Source organism: Chinchilla lanigera, unplaced genomic scaffold (genome assembly GCF_000276665.1).
Source record: "Chinchilla lanigera isolate Chin_1 unplaced genomic scaffold, ChiLan1.0 scaffold00108, whole genome shotgun sequence".
Lineage (NCBI taxonomy): Eukaryota > Metazoa > Chordata > Mammalia > Rodentia > Chinchillidae > Chinchilla > Chinchilla lanigera.
The window spans coordinates 4,980,700-5,002,363 of NW_004955509.1; the positions used below are offsets into that span (position 1 = coordinate 4,980,700).

The following is a 21,664-nucleotide window of genomic DNA, read 5'->3' on the forward strand; positions in this document are numbered from 1 at the left end:
ATATATAATTTTGTTAATTGAGTCAACAATCAGATTTGGAAAGATCAGTTCATGCAGGTTCTATCCACTTTCTAACATCATATTCAACCCAGTCAGACTGGCTTCTGCCTCCACTACTCTATAAAACTAAGTTATGTTCTGGTGTGTTTCTTTAGCTGCTCAGAAAGATGCTCTACAGCAGTGGTTCTTGACTAGGGCAGGCTTTTCCCCCTTCACAAGGGTTACTCTGCAATGTCTAGACACAGTTTTGATTGCCACGTGGGGGATGCCCCTGGAATCTGGTAAGTAGAATACAGAGACGCTGCTAAACATCTTTCAATGCTTAGGATAGCTGCCCAGATCAAAATGGCAATAATGATAGGTTTGAGAAACTCTGCTTTTGGGCAAAGATAGATTTTTTTGTTTGTTCATATCTCTGAGACAAGGTCTTTCTGTATACTTCAGTATTGGCTTAAACTCATTATATAGCCCGGGTTGCCCTGAAACTTTGGTGACCCTCCCCTCTCAGCTTCCTGAATGCCAGGTTCACAGGCATGTGCCGTCATGCCCAGCTAAAGATGGATCTTTGAGATAAAATGATTTAAAATGGTCAAAGAATTTGAGTAGACGTTTCTCCAAAGAAGATGTATAAGTGGGCAATAAACACTTGAAAAATGCTCAGCATTAGTCATTAGAGAAATGCAAATCAAAACGACATGAGATACTACTTTATACCCACTAGGATGGTTAAAGTTGTAATTTTTTAAAACCTGGAAAATAACAAGCATTGGCAAGAATTTGAAGAAACTGGAATCCTCACATATTGCTGGTGGAAATATAAAACAGCAAAACCTCTTTGAAAAAGAGGTTCTTTCTCAAAAAGTTAAAAACAGAGTTACCATTTGGCCTAAAATGTCCACTCCTAGGTGTATACCAAGAGAATTGAACACATATATCCTTGTACATGAAAGTCATAGCAGCATTGTTTCCAAAAACCAAACAGTAGAAACAACCCACATATCTATTGAAGGGAGAAACAAATTGTGATACATTCATCCAATCGAATATTATTCTGCCATAAAAAGGAATGAAGTACTGACATGAGTTACAGCATGGCTGAATCTTGAAAATGCATGCTAAGTGAAAGAAAACACATGAAAGACTACATATCATATGACCCCACTTGTAGGAAATTGTACTGAGCCAGGTCATTTTGCCCACCATGCACTATGTCAATCATTGAAATGACGACTTTTGCAAAAGAAAAAGTTTATTCACAAGGTGTCAAATGTGAAATGGGAGACTCAGGTCTCAAATCTGCCTCCCTGAGGATAGGAACTGGGGATATTTATGGACTGAGACATGGGGAAAAGTGAATAGGAAGTTAACTAAGAGCAGAAAAAGTGGGTTAAGTCTAGCAACTCTAGTCTGTGAGATTTTCCCTCAATTTCTAGACATCCAGAATAGGCAAATCCATGTAACAGAAAGATGAGTGGCTTAGCCGGTGCTGCGGGCATGGGAAGGGTGAGGGGAGTGGCTGCTAATGAGTACAGGGTAGATCTGAGGCATGCAAAACAAACTCAAAAGATTTCCTGCTGGCTGGTTAGTTTTAAATTCACACTTTATGTTCAAAGAACGGGAGTGATGCCTTTAACTGACCTCCAAGTTAACTAACCTGCAGAATTAACCATTTCCTCTAAGAGTCTTAAGAGCACTTCCAAATGCTTCCAGCTAGTGGGTAAGCTACTCCAGAGAATTCCTGGGTACTTTGGCTTCCACTATTTGGGCTGCACATTTCCCATGAGTTAACTGAGTTTTCCCCCAGACTTGTTCCTGCCTATTGTACTTGTGAGTGTAATTATGGAGTTTAATTGAATATTGTGTAAACTGATAGAATGATGCAGAAGAGTTGTTTTTACCAAACTAGAAAGACAAGATATTGTTATGGGACTTTTATGGTTATGTGAATTAATTGCTTGCTGAGGGCAAGGTGACTAAAAATTAGGGGATAAAACCATAAAAAATCTAGGATTAGTATGTTAAGTTTTCATGCCGATTGCAATAAACCTAACACAAATAATAAGCAATGTGCATGTGTCTGCTACATGAAAAGAGAATAATATCAATGGCCTAATTAAAACATTGGCAAATTAATAATATACTTTATATTTAAATGAGACATTTAAGGAGTGTATTTATCATTTTTAAGTGAATCTCCATTAGAACCATCTTATTTTTCAATGAACAGAACTACTGGTCCCCATTGTGTAGACTGTGTAGAGGAAAAATTCCACTACACTTCCTGGTGCTTATAACTTCTACCTTGTAGAATGGAGAAAATCTTACAAAACTTTAATTCATTCTGCATTTTTAAAATCTTTGATTCTTTTGTGATATTTCAGTAAGTCCTTCATTTTCCATCCTACAGAAAGGTGTAGCAGCCACATGAGACTAACTTATGAGATAGTTACATGTTCAAGTCTTACCCATCTGTTTTGGAGAATGATCCAGCTCTTGCCCCTCCAGAGAAGCTGGGGAAGCATTGTAAAAGGGTGACCCTGCTGCCTGTGACATCTCTAAGCCGATTTCCTGTGGCCTTCAGACAACTAGCAACCCTAGGAGTCTGAGGGAGTTGTAGAGGGACAGCTCCTAAGTGGCGATTGCAATATCTTTGTTACTGGTGGTAATGGTAATGTCAATCAAGGTCCAGCCTGGAGTCCAGTTAAAGCTGGTTCACCTAACATTGAATCATGTCTCCAAACCCCATTCATTGTCCTGGATGATCTGGAAATGACTCTGGATGGACACTCAGGGATTTTCCCTGGCAAGAAAGATATAGAAAACACAATAATTTAAATTTCTTTTACTCATTCAACAAATACTTCCCAAACCCCATCAGGAGCCATGCATATGAGGTGTGATCAAAATATATGGTAAATGTTTAAATTTTTTAAGATGTATTACAATAAAAGACACATGGCCATTAAGCCCACTCAAAATATTCTCCCTCGCTCCAAATACACTTATCTTGTCATTCTTGCCACTTTCTGAAGCAGTTCTGTAAGTCCTCTTTCGCGAGTGTCTTTACAAGGTATGATCAAAAACATGGTAAATGCTGCTGCTGTATACCATCAAATGAAAAGCAGGTTCATAAAAACACCACCATGTGTTCTTGCCCATGTTTCTTCCCCAGAGTCAAACTGACCATGAAAGGTAAATGGTTTTTTTTTTTTTTTTTGGTTTTGGTTTTTCTCTGGTACCGGGAACCGAACTCATGACCTTGCGCATGCCAGGGAGGCGCTTTTGCCACTGAGCTAAATCCCCAGCCCCTAAGGTAAATGTTTTGAATCAATTCAAGACATCAAGACAAACATGACATTGTAACTAAAGACATGAAAAAGGACTTCCAGAATGTGGCGAGAATGATGGGATAAGTGTGTGTGTGTGAAGCAAGGGGGAAATGTTTTGAAGGGGATTAATGGCAATGTATCTTTTACTGTAATCAGTTTTTAAAATTTAAGTATTTACTGTATTTTCAATCATACCTCCTACAAGATGGATGAGATAGTCTCCCACTTTTGAGAACGTGTAGACCAAGAATACACATGTAGAGCAAACTCTACATTTGGGGCTGGGAGCTTAGTGGTAGATTACATGCTTAGCATGTGTGAAGCCTTGGCTTCAATCCCAATGCCAAAACAAAACAAAAAGGATTAGTTTGGTTTTTGGTAAATAGGATGGTAGTGTCAAAATTTTTAACACTGTTCATCCTTATTTTCAAAAGAAGTTATTTAAATTCCTCCATGCTTTTATTTATGACCTAAATCAATGGAACTAAAGAAAACAAATTTGAAACGTATTTTTCTCTTTGTCCTGGGTCCTACTTTCCACTTTTTAAGATTCCTTACCTCCTCTGTATGTGTGCATAGGTGTGTGTGGGGGGGGTGACAAAGGGAATGAAATTTGTCATTTATGAAAGGACAAAGAGAATTTTAAAATGTTCTAATACCTAGGGCAGAATGGAAGAAAAAAAGTATTTCCCACTTTGAGGCCTCATTGTGAGAACTGGGCAAAATTAATTTTATGCCAGTTTCACCATTTTCTTTATGCCATGATATTTGAAAGCTGATTCCGGGCCAGGCGTGGTGGCGCACAACTGTAATCCCAGCACTCAGGAGGCTGAGGCAGGAGGATCGTCAGGAGTTTGAGGCCAGCCTGGGCTACATGGAGAACTCAAGGCAAGCCTGAACTACAGAGTGAGACCCTGTCTCAAAAAAACAAAAAGAAAAAAAGAAAAGAAGCTGATTCCAAGTTTTTGGGAATAAAGGGCAAAAATGAGAGAAACCAGTAAAACTCCCTTTGATGTCATAGCTCCCAGCAGTGGGAAAACCGGGCAAGCACCGGTCTTTTCCCTCTGACCAGGTGAGCCTTTTGCATGCTAATTGGGCCAAGTCCAGGAGCCAGGGAGGAGTTAGGGAATGTGGGATTGCCAAAGCTTTCCTTGGAGGACCACAGTGGGTGGGAACCTACAGTGCCTAGGGAGGTTAGTGTACTGCAGTGAGCCAGATTCCGCAGTTTATGCTTCCCTGTCAATATTCAGGAGAAGTATCAGCTGCGCAACCTATGACAGTGATTATATATCTGCTAATTGAGTTAAGAGGATGTGTGACCCTCGGATCAGTCTACCACACAGTGTCCAAAGGACACAAAGACTGCGTTAAGTTAGCTGAACACTGCGCAAATGCAAGCCTGTTCTTGTATTAGGGTTCACCTGCAGGAATTAGAGATAAGAAAGAAAGTCTAACTGATATTTTGGAACAAAAAGTAAAAATGTAAATAACTACTTTCTCTTTAGGTGGCTCTAAAAATGCTCACTTATCTAATCTTCATATATCTGGAGGGTTCCAAATTGTTTAATCTTGTCCAAATAAACACTAAATATTAATGCACATTTACATCATTTCTATTAATTTTTCCTTCTTTGCTTATGGCGTGTGTGCTAGAAATTTTCCTTGAGGAAGACAAGGAAGCAACAAATCATGGTCTTTGAAATTGATTGCTAACTTGAAGGACTGGGTTTTAGTTTTGCTAAAAAGGCATTAATGTTTGATACTATGGGTCTTAGCAAGCTGTGAGAATCCACCTCAGCTAAGGACTTAGAAATATGAGTCTCCATCTGGGGATGTAGCTCACTGAGAGTGCGCTTGGCCAGCATGTGTGAGACCCTGCCTGAGTTTGATCCCCAGCACTGGGGGTGGAGGGGTTGGGGGGGGGAACCAAGTGCCATTCTTCTTTAAACAACTTGAAATTCTCTCTTCTGTTCTATTTATTACATGGAATTGGGACAGCACTAGCAGTTGCGCTCAACAAAATATTTTAGGACTCATGGACTTAACTAATGACTGGAGCTTTGGAAAGGCAGCGTGTTTGCTAACCAACTCTCCCTTTTGAAGGAGCTAGAAGATTTTGTTTCCAAATCCACAAACCAAACTGCATTCCGCCTTTCCACCAACCGGAAGGCCCAGAAGTCATCTCTTTCTCACAAACAGGAAACACTACCTCACCCTGAAGTTTCAGCAGCAAAGACTGGTAAACCAGGAAGAAAAAAACCCAGGAGAGTTTTCCATTCGGTCCATGTACGCTCTGTAGAAAATCAGAGTCCATTTCAGTGAGTGATATCCTCACTCCTCGTCAGTGAGGACTGTCTCCAGCAATCAATCGTCATATATTTATCCAGCTTCTACTATGTGCCAGGCTCTGTGCTGAGTCCACAGGAGCACCCCTTCCAGGGAATCATGTGAAGAAGATTCAGTGAAGAAGCTCACTTTGGAATTAGCCCTTTGGGTACTCAAAATTTCATTGGGAAAGTATTTTTTTTGTTTGTTTTTGTTTTTCTCCGGTACTAGGAACCGAACTCACGACCTTGCGCTTGCCAGGCAGGCGCTTTGCCGCTGAGCTAAATCCCCAGCCCCTTGGGAAAGTATTTTATACTACCAATTTATTGTATGATCCAAATGAAGAGGGGAAGGTAAGTCAGTAGTATAAAATGATTTTACATAGAACTGAGAAACAGCAAAAGAGTTACTAGAAATAACTAGAGTAACCACATTATTTCCTATAAGAGCACCTCACGGGATCCCTGTTTTAATGAATAAATAAAATCAATTGCTTGCATCTAAGTGAGTGCTTCTGGAGTTATTTGATGGTGCTTAAAAATCTCTGGTCTCTGAAGTGGATTTAACAGTCTCATTGACTCTTATCTATATTATTAATTTGCAGATCAAAGTTAACTTGCTACTATGAAAATGAGATTTCAAATGAATGAGATTTTAATGTAAAAATTTAAATCTATATTACTTGCAAAGAACGACAGTATATTGTGAGGATATGTCAACATATCTAACAAAGACATTATGGTTTAAAGCAGTATTATATAACAGAATTTTGTGATTATGAAATATTCCATAGTTGTACTGTCCCTAAAAAAATAGTCACTAGCCACACATAGCTACTGAGCACATGAAATGTAGTTAGTGTGACTGAGAAATTAACTTTTAAGTATTATTAAATTTCAATTATGACTAGTTTGCTACTTTATTTGATCATGTAAGGTATTTTTTGTTTGATTGATTGATTGATGTTTGCAGTACTGGGATTGAGCTCAGGGTATTTTCACTGAGCTACATCCCCAGTCCTTATTTTATTTATTTTTAAATTTTGAGGGAGGGTCTCATTAAGTTGCCCAGGTTGGGTTCAAATTGGAATCCCCTACCTCAGGCTCCCATAGTGCTGGGATTCCTGGCATACACCACCACACCAGGTTTCACAGTGTGGTTTAAAGAAAAAGGGAAATTGGGTTTTAGGAACCTGACTTCCAATGCTACCATTACTACAATTTACCTAAGCTCTGGGACAATGTACTTAAGCTCTGCAAACTCCAATTTTTTCACTTGAAAATGAAAATATAAATAATATATCATACTTCTCAAGATTTTGGGTAAGAGGAATTAGGATAAGTAATATTTGGGCATTCTCCTATTTTCAAATATGTGCCAACCAAAAAGCAAAATTAAATGTGTAAAATATAACCAACTCCAACTTAAAAGGAATTTTCATTCTCAGAGAGCTCTAAAATGTTATTAAATTCATTATTCTCAGCTTTCAGATACAATATTTATTGATGCTTGTAACTATTGGCTGAAAAGTTGCACATTAGCAATGCCATAAAAGGTCATGTGTCAGCTTAGGCTATTAATGCATGGTTTAAAAAGGCTGGCCATCATAAAATTAAATTTACAGAAGTCGAGGTAGCTTGTGTGAGAAAAGTACTGCACACTGAGAACTGAAATTTGTTATTAAAATGTTAATGCAATCACTTTTTATTGTTGCAATTAATAATATAATCTATTTTAATGACCCAAGGAGGTTAAACAAACCCATTCCACCTACCTGAGGAGAACTAAGGCACAGATTAGCAAAATATGTGAGTGGTTAAGAGCTTAAGCCCTTTTGGTGAACATTATTACATGAAATAAGGCATAAAAAGTACTTGGACAGGGCCTGCCACCTAGTAGGGGCTAAAAGTGCCAGCCATTCTCATGATGATAAGTGATGCTATTGGGTGACCAGCTCTTTGTCTGTTTTACAATTCACAAAAATACGGGAGTATGGAGTGATATTTGCACAGATTTAATTCTATCTGACTTGAACCTGGAAAGATCATCTCAAATTTCCATATCAGCACCAGTCAAGAACCGAACAGAGTTGTTTGGAAACCACTGCAAATCTATTTTTGGAATGAGAAATGAATGTCTCCCACTAATTCTAATTAGGGGTAAAACTCACGAGCTTTCAATATGTAAATTTCTCCAAATTTGAGATAACATGGAGGTAATCAGGAAAAGGACCTATCTATCATGTAGATTGAGTGTCCACTAGATATGGATTCAGACTACTTTTGGAAGCATATGGCTCTTAAACCAGCCATCCACGTTGAGCCCAAAGCACATGGGAAGGTCATGGATGAGGGCTGAGACAGGAACAGCAAGCCTACTGCCCTGAGGCTTGAGAAACCCGTTTCTGGTCAGGGAAGTGAAAGTTGTTTCACTGTTAAGTACAGGAATCACATCTTGCTGGGAAAGCTGACGCTGGGTTTCTTCACATCATGGTAGTCTTACTTAGCACTTCATCCCACTGCCTAAACATCCTCCACCTGGAACTCATTTCCTTTAGCAAGACTTCCCCTCAAATGCATGTTCTTCTGGGTACCACATAAAATGGTCTAGTTTATCCAACAGTTGCAGAGCATGGAATTCAGAAATGGACGTTACAATCAGGATTCTGTGACATTTCTCATTTTATAGAACCTTTTTTTGTCCTTTTGAAACAGGGTTTCATTATGCAGTTCAGGCTGGTCTTGAACTCACTTTGTAGCCCAGGCTGGCCTTGAACTTGTGTGATCCTCCTGCCTCAGCCCGCGCGAGTGCTGGGATTACAACAGGCGTGTGCCACCACACCCAGCCTAGGATAATGAATATTTTGTTAAAACATTTCTCAGATGCCTTCATCTTACCATGATATCACTTTTTGCCTTGAACTCCCTGCATTTCCTCATATTGATTTGACTTTGCTTTTTATTATTGTCATTTCGTGCTAATGATGGAACCCAGGGCCTCATGTATGCTAGACACATGCTCTACTACTGAGCTACATCCCCAGCCCCTATTTCTTTTTTTTAGTGTGAATTCACTCCTGTTGGCTAACTCTATACATATTCTATTAGGGGATAAAGCAATATTAGTACATTTTGTTTTTATTTTTTATCACTTTAAGCTGTAGAAGATAGTATTTCCAGTTTTCTGGTGGCTCTGTTAATTGGCACAAGTCTATCACACTCACAGATACATAGGACTTTACTTTTTGAACCAACTTTGATATTCAAAAAGGCAAAAATCAATAAGGAAGCATGTCTATTACCTTGTGCCAGAATTTGGGAGCGCAACTGTCCCTGGAGTCCTCTTCCGTGGTGCATTTTTGGTGGCCCACCATGTCTGCTCCTGACCTTCTTTCCCTCTGCTCTGGGATCGTCTTGCCTTTGAAGTTCTTTTGAGTCAAAAAATGAAATTTTTGCTGCTCTGGACTTATCAGGGATACTTAACTAAAGGTCAAGCCAGCTCCCTATGCCCAGCACTTAAAGAAAAGCTGAGAGGAACTAGGAGAGTCCAGTTATTGAATAAGCAGAGATTCAAGTTGCTCCGTGCTCTTGCTTCATGTACCACAAGGCTTTTCTTGTTCCCTCTGGGCTGTTGTTCACTGACAATTGCTGTATTCCCGACTGGCACTCTGATAGCCTGTTGTGTGGGCATGGGCATGGGCAGGTTGTGGTGAAAGCTGCAGTTCTGAAAAGGCCATTGTTTAATCTACCCTGCCCCTCGCTGGAGCTATGGCAACAAATTCCGTCGGTGAATTAACTATGTCATTGTGTGCTGGCTCAACTGATTATGCTTCCGGAATGACAAACATTTTCTGTTTCTTTTTTTTTTCCAAGATAAAAAGTAGTCAAAACCTTGAAGTGTTAATACACAACTCAGCACTTTATTTACATAAGAAAATACAGAGAAAGTAAATCACTCAAGTGTAGTTTAATTGATTCTAATAAGCATTTTATCCCTTCCACTGATCATGAATTTGTGTATTCTAACAATGTGACTGACATATTCATAATTTGTACCAAGGTAATATCCTCTCAGATAACTATACATGAAAAGAACTCTTTAAAGATGCATGTGCTCAGGCCTTTCTGAGAAAAAGATTCTTTTAAAATGTGACTGCACCAAAGTGCTATGGGAATTTTGTTGCTGTTACTTCAGTTCAGAAGGAAGACAACTGCCCACCTACATTCACCTTTACCATGTAAAGATTTCCTCAGCTCCATCACAGCAGAAAAACTCTTAGTAGCTTCCTCCTACATTCTAATCTCCACTACTGTGAAATGTGCTCTCATTGGTTGAAGGGTACTGTTTGGCCTTCCTGTCCATCCATTCGTCTGACACCTTCCCTGTCCGGGTGCTGAGCCTGTTGCTAGAGGGGGTCTGTCAGTGCATTTGCAGACCTCCTCTAGCAGTGCATTTGCTATGTCATTGCGTCTGCCATGTGTTTCCTATTGTGGTGGAGTGCAGTGTGCTAATTTGGTAAGCTGCAGTCACATTTCCCAGGATCTGTTTCCCACAATGCTCTGCGTTAGAGTTGGCCAAAAGAGGAATTTGTACAAGATCTGGAAAGTGAGAATGAAGCAGGCATCATTACTTCCCAGAAATTGTTAGAGTAAGGTGAGGTGATAAACGGAGGTGGAGGTGCTGGGGCCCAGCTTCTCCTCACTCTTCCACTCGGTATCCAGATCGTCTTTCCAGCTGCTGAACCTCTTAACCTACAGCAGCCCAGGCCCATCCCACACACTTGGCTGCAGGCCCTCAGAGGTCAGAGCAGCTCCTCACAGGTCTCTCCACTGGCTTCCTATTCCATTTAGGCAGCTTGACGTGCCTGTCTGACTCTGCTGGGTGGCTTCTCCCACCCTCCAAGTCCCTCCTGGGCCTCCATTCCCCATCCCTCTCCCAGTGGTTCAAGGATTAATTCCTATAATAAATCCCTTCCTCCACAGCTCCTAACACTTTCCTGACTAAACTTGGACTGATGTGCTTATTTTTCCAAGTAATACAAGGACTGTTTGGAGAGAATCCCCACAGAGGGGTAGTTTAAAGGGCAAGAAAGAAAATTGCATGAGACTTGAGTCTAAAATTGTCTAAGGAGTCCAAGGAAATATTTGTATGGGATTTCTCCCTACAGTTCCCTATAGCTCTCACCCTCTTTTCAGATTCAAGCCAATATTTCTTCTTTCTTTCCTCCTGTGCCTTCTCATCCTTGTTCCCCCCCCCCGACCATCCCCCAAAAGAAGGTGGAATTGGCCATTAAAGGTCTGCACTTAATTATAGGTTCTAGGAAGTGAGACAAAAAAGAAAAAAAAAAGCCAGACATAGTGGTGCTTACCAGTAATCTCAGTACTCTGGGAGGCTGAGGCAGGAGGATTGCAAGTTCAGGCCCAGCCTGGGCAACGTAGTAAGATCCTGTCACAAACAAACACAAAAAACACATTATTTCTTCCAGAGTGAGTCACTGGATCCAATGAAATGATAGCCCAACTCTGTGCAGCATGGACAAATCAACTGGAAAAGTTTCTTCGAAACTAACTGAAGCCTGCTTCGGTTGTGACGAAGAACCATTCACTTCCAGGTTGCCCCTCAGTGCCTGTAGGGGATTAGTTTCAGGCCCTTTCTCAAATATCAAAACCCACAGCTGTTCAAGTCCGTTATGTAAAATGGTGTAGCATTTGCACATAACCTATATGCACCCTCCTATTTAATCATGTCTAGATGAATTATAATACCTAACACAATATAGTTGCTGTGTAAATAGTTGTTATACTGTATTGTTTAGGGAATAATGACAAGAAAAAAGGAGGTACATATTCTGTACAGATGCAACTATTGTAGGCCTAACTACATTTTCCCTCCATGGCTGGTTCAATCCCCGGATGTACAAAGAGTGAACATAGAGCACTGATGGTATTTGCATTGATTTGCTCTTCTCAGCAATAGAAATATCACTCATGTGCAACTGAGGCCCAAAGGTTCAAAAGAGAGGCTTCCTTTGAAATCACCTCTTGTCAACTCTTAGCATAATAGTGCATTTGATTATATTTCCAACCCTCTTGTCTTATATCCAAAAGAATCACTGCCAATCTATTCCCTCCACTAATTCTGGTTTAGAGTAGGTGATTATTTCTCATGAGCATAAGAAAGGTGAGAGATAGGTTTTGATGTATTAAGACTATAAAGCAAATAGAGCAGGGGCAGGGCTCCAAATACAACTACAAAATATTCTAACCATAGAGCTAGTCAGGTCAGTAAATTAAACAGTTTACCCTTGAATTAGTGACAGTGTGTATTATCTGAACAGTTGTTGGTGGCCTTCTGGGGTCTTCTCTATTTTTGAGTGTCTCATGAACTAAAATGGTCTCAGGGAGCCACACTGAAGAGTCCTCATGGGATGCCAGGTGTTAGTGGTATACACCTGCAATCGCAGTAGAGTGGGGGACTGAGACAAGAGGATCACAAGTTTGAGTCCAGCCCGGACCACTCAGTGATTTAGCGAGACCCTGCCTCAAAATAAAAATAAATAAATAAATAAATATTTAAATATTTAAAAAGGGCTGAAACCTTGGCATGGAGGTGCATACCTGTAATCCCAGCACCCAGGAGGCTGAGACAGGAGGATCACCAAGGGTTCAAGGCCAGTCTGGGCTACATAGTGAGTTGAAGGTGAGCCTGAACTACATAGCCAGACCCTGTCTCAAACAAACAAGCAAACAAACAAAACTGGAGAGGTAGCTCAATGTTAAGGCCCTGGATTCAATCCCCAGTCACACACACATACACACACACACTCCAGTGGTTCACCACAAGGGATGCGCCAGAGCTCTGAAAATTGTCCCAGCAGTGGCAACTAATTGCCCCAGTGCTCCAGTGCACAGGCTAGTTGGGAATGGATGGGAAGCAGATCTCAGCTACCTTGTATGGCATCTTGTATGGCTTTTAGAAAGGTTCCTCCTCTGGGCCGAACAGTTTCAGGGGCTTCATGTATTCTCCTCGTCTGCAGGGAGCCTTTGCAGTCCCTGACCCTCAGAGAGAAGGCAATTGTTGGGAACACGAACTGTGTGAGCCCCCTCAAGGGAGATACATCTCTGCATTCTGAGGACAAGTATCCTTTCTCGGGCCAGGGGATATTCTCTGCCAGGAGAGATGGTGAGCTAGGTCTCACCTCCACCCTCTTCTTTGCACTAATTTCCTAGTAGTATATTGTTTGCCATCCCAGTTCCTCACTAGTGAGCAGGGAGTGTCCTGAATCACGGCCCTGAGCACCACATTGAAGGGACTTGCTTTGACTCTTGTCTCCTGAGAAGTCCATGGGGTCAAGGGGATGGGGCAGACATCTGGAGATCTCATCCCTCTTCTAGAATCTCTGGAGTTCTCAGCCCAAGTGTTCTGAGTTTTACTTCCAGGACCTACTTGACCTCTTCCCCAGGGTCAGCTCCCTGCAGCAGAGTTCCACATCCCTAGCCACAGGAGGTGGTTGAACAGGGACATTTAGCAGGAGGAGTGAACAAAACCCAGATGTCTGGGGTTGGCTCCACCCTGCGACGTTGGACAGAGAAGGGATTCTGACCCTCCCTTCCCTACCTTTCCAGCAAGGCACTCCAAACCACATGGTCTCTTAGGTCATTTACAAAGTTCATTTGCTGAGTTATAAAGGCAGATCATACATATTCTTGCTGTGCTCCCACAAATGTTAGAGGCAGACCTAGCTAGAGGTATTCTAAATAATTGTAGAAGTTTTAATTACAGTTAATGAGTGGTAATGGGTCATCAAAAGCCTGATCACCTCTGAATATATGAACAATATGATTTTCTAAATCTAAGTGACTGAAAGCTGCATTCTTGACTGAGGTGAAATAATTTCCTCCATTCCTAGTATAGTTCTTTTAAGTAACTAGAAGTTACTTAAAAATGATTATTAATCTGGGTATGGTGGTATACATGTAATCCCAGCTGCCTGGGAGGCTGAGGCAAGAGGATCAAAGTTTGAGGCCATCCTGGGCAACTCTGTAAGACCCTGGTCTCAAAATAAAACATAAAAATGGCCAGAGAGGTAAGCTTAATGTGAAGGCCCTGGTTCAATCCCTAGTACCACACATACACAAAAAAGCTGAATAAATGAAACCACACAACATTATGTAATTGCCTCTCATCATTTGTTGTGTGTTACTGGTTAACTGGGCTGCAGAAATTCTTTGAGTGATGACTTACCTAAGGCTCTTTTGTGGATCTTAGCCCCAAGATAAAGCCAGGGAACAGATGAGATCACAGCCTCCTTTGTCCTACCTTTTTTTTTTTCCCTGATCTCTTAGAATTAGCTATCAAGAGTTGTGAAAAACTGCACTAGAGTCATACTTCATTATATGATGTCAAGGTATACCCAAGTTCAAGAGTAGAATATAAACACATTTGCATATTATTGGTTCCATTGGGTTTATTAAGCATTCATGTTGTGTCAAACCCAAAGTTGGGTGAAAGGTGAAAGCCATTATGACAGTATCAGCTTTCCTGGAATTATAAAGCAATATACGACCTGTATTCAACTAAATATTTCCCTGACTTAACTAATCAATTTTACTATCCCAACACGTGACTATCGGTTTCCCTTTACCCTGTTTTGTTTTGCTTTATATTATCCAGCACCAATTTAGTTTCCTTGAAAGAACTGGAGGCACATAATTCTGAGGACTGGGGTCAGATCTAGAAAACTATTGGTGGATATCAAAGAAAATGGTATTGTTATGGTTAAAACATTGTGTCAACTTGAGGAGTCTAGAGGTTTGGCTAAGTGACTCAGCAGGAAGCCAGGATGCTTACTTTGTATACATCCTGAGCCTGTGGAAGAGGAGGACATGGAGATTATGTGAGAGCTACACGACCCTTGGGTGGGGGTAGCCTGTTTACAAAGTAAGGCAGAAAAAAAAGCTGCTTGCCGCCATTCCCTGGTTTGCTTTGGCTGTTTGCTGTTCGGCTGCCATTCCCCCCTTTGCTCTTGTTGCTTTACTACCTTCTGCCTCAGAGCCAACCAAGTATGGACTAAAACCTCCACAAACTATAAGCTAAATAAACCTTTCCTTCCTTCATTTTGGGCGTTGGGTATTTTGTCTCAACAACAACAAAAAAGTAACCAAGACAGGTATTCGTTGGGAAATTACAGACAACAAGGACCTCTTGGAATTTAGTAGTTTTTACTTTAGGCCTATGGTAGTTTTACTTGTAGTAACTTCATGAAACAACATAGCTCGAGGCAAATATGTGTCTTTCAAATTTGTTAATCGATTAGTCTGTTAATAAAACTTCTCTTAGCTGTTAAAATGATAAACCAAGTAATTCAGAAATGATTTCCTTTCTCCCACCTTATAATAATTATTTTAATGGATCACTGGGGTATTGTAGACTTTTTTCACTCACAGAAAAACTACTTACTTGGTGTGGAACTAATCAACGTGATATATTTTGTAATTGCCTGTATATCTTTCTCATGGCTTTTTGCTATTTTCCAGAAGCTTGGTGTGGTGCAAGATTTCTGCGCTTGATTTGAGAGCCGGGTTCATTGTGTCTCTCTCAATTTCCTTTCTCTCTCCTCCATTTTCTCACTTACCAAGGCAAAATAGTCCTTACCTTCAAATGGGAACCCTGAAGAGCTATCTTGTGGGAAGGGGTATAAGTTAAAAGATTTCTAAGAACTTCTCCACCTCCAAGTGCTCCTCACTGTGAACAAAACAATGGCATCAGTTTTTCTTGTTTTTGTTTTGTTTTTCTCCGGTACCGGGAACCGAACTCACGACCTTGCGCTTGCCAGGCAGGCGCTTTTGCCACTGAGCTAAATCCCCAGCCCCCAATGGCATCAGTTTGTGATCAGAAGTAGAAAGCACTCAGACTTCCTGTGCCATTTTTGAGAAATACACCCTCACAAGGCCCTAAATCTGCTGGTGCCTTGATCTTGGACTTCCCAGTCTCCAGAATTGTGAGGAATAAATTTCTATTGTTGGTTAATTACCGAGTCTAAGGCATTTTGTTATAAACAGCTGAAACTGACTGAGACACCCCCCAAATTAATCTATAGATTCAGTGTAATCTCGGTCAAAATTCCTGCAGACATTGTTGTAGAAATTGACTGACTCCAAGACTTTTATAAAAATGAAAAACCTAGATCCACTGAAATGATTTTGAAAAGAAGAACAGTGGTGGAGAGCACTGTTGAACTGAATTTAAGACTTATGCATAGCTACAGTGTAGTATTAGCATAGATATATAAATAAATGGAACAAAACAGAAAATCTAGAAATAGACCCATGTGTATGTGGCGGATTTATTTTCAATAAAAGTGTCAAAGTAATTTCAATGTAAAAAATTTTAAAAGAATGGTGCCATTCATAGCAGCATCATTCAGAATAACTAAGGGTTGGAAGCAACCCAAGTGTCTGTTGATAGGTGAATGGATGAACACAATTGTGGTTTGTTCAGTGGAATACAATAAATACCATTCAGCCTTAGAAAGGAAACTCTGACACATGCTGCAACATGAATGAACCTTGAGAACATTATGCTAAGTGAAATAAGCCAATCATAAAAAGATAAAAATACTGTATGATCCTATTTATATAAGGCACCTAGACTGGTTAAAGTTATAGGCAGAAAGTAGGATGGTGTTGATTAGGGGGCAGGGGAAGGGGGAAGGGGAAATTGTTTAATAAGTATAGTTTCTGCTTTGTAAAATGAAAAGAGTTCTGGAGATTAGTTGCACATCGATGAGAATATACTCTACTTAATGCCATTGAAATGTACCTTAATACTGGGCATGATGTGTTATGTGTATTTCACCACAATTAAAAATAAAATAAAATGCCGGATCAATCTATAAGCAAAAAAATTAAAACTTAATTCTTATTTCACATCATATACAAAAATTAAATTGAAATGTATCACATAGATCTAAGTGTAAACCTAAATGTAAAAGCCATGAAACTTCTAGAATAAACTGTAGTACACAATATTTGTGACCCTGTGACTGAAATTTCTTAGGAGACTAAAAGCATGAACCACAGGTTGGGTGGGGATAAACTGAATAACACGAAAAGTAAAAACTTTTGCTCTTCAAAGGCATACTTCAGAAAATTAAAAGGTAAACTAGCTGTGGTAGTGCACACCTGTAATCCCAGCACTCAAGAGGCTGAGGCACAAGGATCTCAATTTGGAGCCCAGCCTGGGAAATTTAGTGTCTTGGCAATACCCTCTCTCAAAATAAAAAATAAAACATGGGCCAGTTACATGGCTCAGTATGAAGGCCCTGCGTTCAGTCCCCAGTATTGTAGAAAAGAAAAAGAAAGAAAGAAAGCCACAGACTGGAAGAAAACACTTCCCAAACACATATTTTATAAAGGACTTTTTTTTTTTTTTTTTTTTGGTACCAGGAATCAAAATCACGACCTTGCACTTGCCAGGCAGGCACTGTGCTGCTGAGCTATATCCCCAGCCCAAGGACTTTTATTTAGGACATATAAAAACATCATAATTTAATGATTAGACAAATAGCACAATTTTTTAAATGAGAAAAAGATTGGAACAAACATGTCTTCAAAGAACTTATATAACTTTCTGCCTCTTTCTGGCTTCCAAGATGCCAAAGGACTTGGTGGATCCTCTGGTGCACAATTCTGGATTTTCCTGTCTTCCAGTAGGAGACACAATCAAGTGCTAACAACACAGGAGCTAAAAAGTCTGTATATTATATATGTGAAGAGGCTCAAGGTATGACAGAAGAGACTTCCTGCTATGGGGTGGGTGGTACAGTGATGGCCACAGTTAAGAAAGGAGAACCAGACTAGTGTGATGGCATATGTCTGTAATGTCGGCTATTCCAGAAGCTGAAGCAAGAGGATCGCAAGTTTGAGCCCAGCCTAGACAACTTAACAAGACTCTGTCCCAGGAGAGTGCAGACTTGTGGTGAGGACTGCGTCCAGTGATGGTAGCATTCCATTAGTTTCCAATGTATTTGTGAAATAAACCAGAACAGTAAAACCATTTGCTCTTCCTCCCTCTAAAGGAAATAAGGTGATATACGAGAGATGGCCAAGAGATGTCTGGTTTTAGCTCATGCATGCAACAAACCGGGAAGTTGTTACTACCATCATCGCATCCAAAAAATCTGCACAAACTGAAAATCAATGACTTCTTAAAGACCCGTCTGAGGCCGGGAGCGGTGGCGCATGGCTGTGATCCCAGCACTTGGGAGGCTGAGGCAGGAAGATTGTTGGGAGTTCGAGACCTGCCTGGGCTACAGAGTGAGCTCACAGCTGGTCTGAACTGCACAGCAGCACCCTGTCTCAAAAAAACAAAAAATAAACTAAAATTTAAAGACCTATCAGAGAGGTAACAGCGCAAAATACTATCTCTAAATCTGGAGAGATATGTTTCCCTGCAGCAGAAAGGACACTTGCATGGTAATTTTGGTGCATTGGTGGAGACTGAGTGTGACACTAGGACACTCCTGGGGTGACAGTCATGGGGGACTCTGAAGTTTTTTGGGTTTTTTTCTAGAAACACCTCCAGATCATCATAGTGAGGAACTGAAAAGATCCCCTAGGGGTGTTGGTAGAGAAACGGGACAGTAATCCCATTGGGAAACCTTTCCAGAATGTTCTCCATCACAAAGGACTGCTCTTCAGGGGGAAAAACAGTCAGAAGGTAAGACTTTGTCAAAGGATGAGACTGGAACATTATTCTACTTATGGGAAGGGAATTTCAACCCTCTCCAGTCTTGTACCACTTAAGAGAAAAAATTAAAACAGCTGTAATTGCTGGGTTTAGTGGTACATGGCAGTAATCCCAGCACTCCGAGAGGCTAAGCAGGAGGATTGAAAGTTAGAGTCCAACCTGGGCATAATAGCTCCGGAGTGAGACCTTGACTCAAAATAAAAAGGTTTGGGGATATAACCCATTGTAAAGGCCCTGGCTTCAATCCCAAGTACCACACACAAAAGTGACAACAACAAAAGCAAAAAATGTTAATTAACGAGGGACAGAGCTGAAGAAAACTGGAAATGCTGAAGTCAGGGAAAGAAGTGGGGGACAATATCAAAAGGTGTAATCTAAATGTAATTGGAATATCGGTTGCAGAAGAAAGAGAAAGCAGGACAGGAGAAATATTTGAAATAATAAAGGTCAAGAACCTTCCAAATAATATATCATTAATATGATAGACACAAAGCCACAGATCCAGAAAGCTTAGAGAACAGCAAGCAGGATAAATACAAAAATTGAACAAAAAACACACCCAGGTATATCACATTCCAACTGCAAAATGTCAAATCAAAGTGATTTTTTTTTTTATAGTACGTGGAGTTGAACCCAGAGCTCAGAGTGCTAGGCAAGCACTGAAGCCCTGAGCTACATTCCCAGCCCTTTTTATTTGATTTTAGAATGAATGATTTTTGGTTTTTTTTTTTCCTGGTACCAGGAATCGAACTCACGACCTTGTGCTTGCCAGGCAGGCGCTGTGACGGTGAGCTAAACCACCAGCCCCCTTTTTATTTGATTTTGAGAGAAGGTATTGCTATGTTAGCCAGGCTGGCCTTGAACTTGAGATCCTCCTGCTTTAGCCTCCAGAGTAACGGGGATGACAGGTATGTGCCACTATTCTCATTACAAGATTGTTTTTGCCTGCTTAAATTAAGGTGAACAAGATAATTGGAAATCCTAAAGTAATTCTGGCAATGATCAGAAATGTTCCTAACTTTGTTCTGACTGTGATGTTTAAACAGAGGAGAACAAAAAATGTGTGAGAAATTTATAAATGGACTTTTGTTTTCATTCCCATTATCATGGATATGCACTAGTTCTGTTTTATGTTTTTAGAGCTTCGTTGTATATATATATATATATATATATATGTACATATATTTTTTTTTTAATTTTTTTTATCTTTTTTTTGTTTTGTTTTTTGTTTTTCTCCGGTACCGGGAACCGAACTCATGACCTTGCGCTTGCCAGGCAGGCGCTTTTGCCGCTGAGCTAAATCCCCAGCCCCTTTTTTTAGTCTTTTTGAGACAGGTTCTCACTATGCAGTTCAGGCTGGCCTTGAGCTCACTTTGTAGCCCAGGCTGGCCTCAGAACTAGCAACCATCCTCCTGCCTCAGCCTCCCAAGTGCTGGGATTATAGGCATGCCGCACCGCACCCTGCTATACTTTCTTATTTTGACTTTTATAATCGTTAAGTGGGATTTTGAAATATTGTCATGCAAAAATGTTGTGTCAAGCATGAACGTTTTTCATTATTTCTAATTCTGTCCATCTAATATCTGGAGACTGAGAACTCTAGTGGTTACTAAATTCTTCAGTGTTTTAGATATTTACCATTTTGAGTGATTAGTCTCCCTTAGGAAGTTAAATGTTGTTTACAATATATTCATGCTTTTAAATTTTAATCTGCTGGTTTGAAATAACTTCTCCTTATATGCATGGTCTTAAAAAAATAAAACTGTTGAAGCACCAGACAATGTGCAGGACTGAAGATTTTCTCAGACAAAAATGGGGAGAATTCAGCACCAGCCGACTTTCCCTGCAAGAAATGTTAAAAGAAGTTCTTCAAGGTGGAAGGTAATTGGAATCTACATAAAGAAATGCACACTGGAGAAGGAATAAATGAAGGTAACACAAATCTTCTACTGTTCTTATTCTAGGTTGATTTGAAAGATAAAGTGAAATAGTAACAACTTATTGGTTGATCAGAGTATGTGGATAAGTGAAATGAATGACCATATGTCAAGGGAAGGGAGGCAGGAATTGGGATCTTCAGTTAAAAGGTCCCTGTGCTGTGTTATTTGCAAGTGGATTTAGATTGTTTCTAGCTGTGTATTTGAAACACTGGGGCAAAGCGCTAAAACGTTTAAAATGTAAATAGTCTACAAAGAGAGGAGATGAAATGGAACCATATGAACTGTTCCATTACAGCAGAAAAGCAGAAAAAGAGGGGATAAAGAACAACGAATGTAGTGAAACGATAACACTTATGAATGGCCAGAGAGTACATGAGAAGATCCTCAATACTTTAGTCATCAGGAAAGTGCAAGTTAAAACTCACAATGAAATGCTAATATACATGCACTGGAGTGAAAATCCAAATAAGAACTGATAATACCGCTGAGGGTGCAGAACAGCTGGGTCTTTCTTACATTGCTGGTGGAACTGTGAAGTGGCTCAGCCACTTGCGAAAAGTTCAGCAGTTTATTTTAGAGTTGAACATGGTATGACTCAGCAATTCTGTTCTCAAGTGTTTACCCAAGAGAAATGAAACATGTCCAAATGAGACTTGTATACAAAATTAGTGATAGAAATGTCCTGTGTCTTGAGAATATAAATGTCAATACCCTTGTTGTGGTATAGTATTTTAGTCTTGCAAGATGTTACCATTAGAGGATAGGGGGTAGAATATCCACATATTTGTGATCATGAATTTATTGAGCAAATATTTATGTACTCGGGAAAGGGTACATGGCCTCTTTCTGTATCATTTCTTACAAATGCTTATGAATTTACAATGATCTCGAAATAAAGAATTTAGTTTAAAAATTAAAAAAAGAAAAATTTTTAAAAATTAGTTTAAAAATTTAAGATGGCCTACAACATACAAAATACAAGTAAATATTGACAGGAATGTTTAGGAACGTGTCCATTGTATTAGAGAGGTATGGATATAACAGGAAGTTATCAAATGTAGCTAATCATTATTTATTCGAATGGGGAAAAATGTCCATCAGGCACAATCCTTGTTGTGAAGCTAAGGATAATTGATATATAGCTTTGGAGGGCATCAGCTTTGTGCAGACATATGTAACTTTTCCGCAGATTTACCTTGCTAGCAATGCCTGGTGGAAGGGGTATACCCCACCCACACTTTTAATACTTTTGTCTCTAGGATGATCTTCCAAAACAGATTATAAAACAAACTACTTTTTACATCTATTAATTTTTATATC

General features: G+C 40.0%; 1 protein-coding gene across 1 annotated transcript in view; it reads right to left on the reverse strand.

Moving 5' to 3' along the window:
* The window catches only part of Pcyt1b (phosphate cytidylyltransferase 1, choline, beta), a 93,894-nt gene extending 84,492 nt beyond the window's left edge, over positions 1-9,402 (reverse strand). The window contains exon 1 of the mRNA XM_005407850.2: positions 8,956-9,402. Coding sequence (XP_005407907.1) covers positions 8,956-9,027 — 72 coding nt within the window. The 5' untranslated portion in view covers positions 9,028-9,402. The remainder of the gene's footprint in view (positions 1-8,955) is intronic.
* Between the last annotated feature and the right edge of the window lie 12,262 nt (positions 9,403-21,664).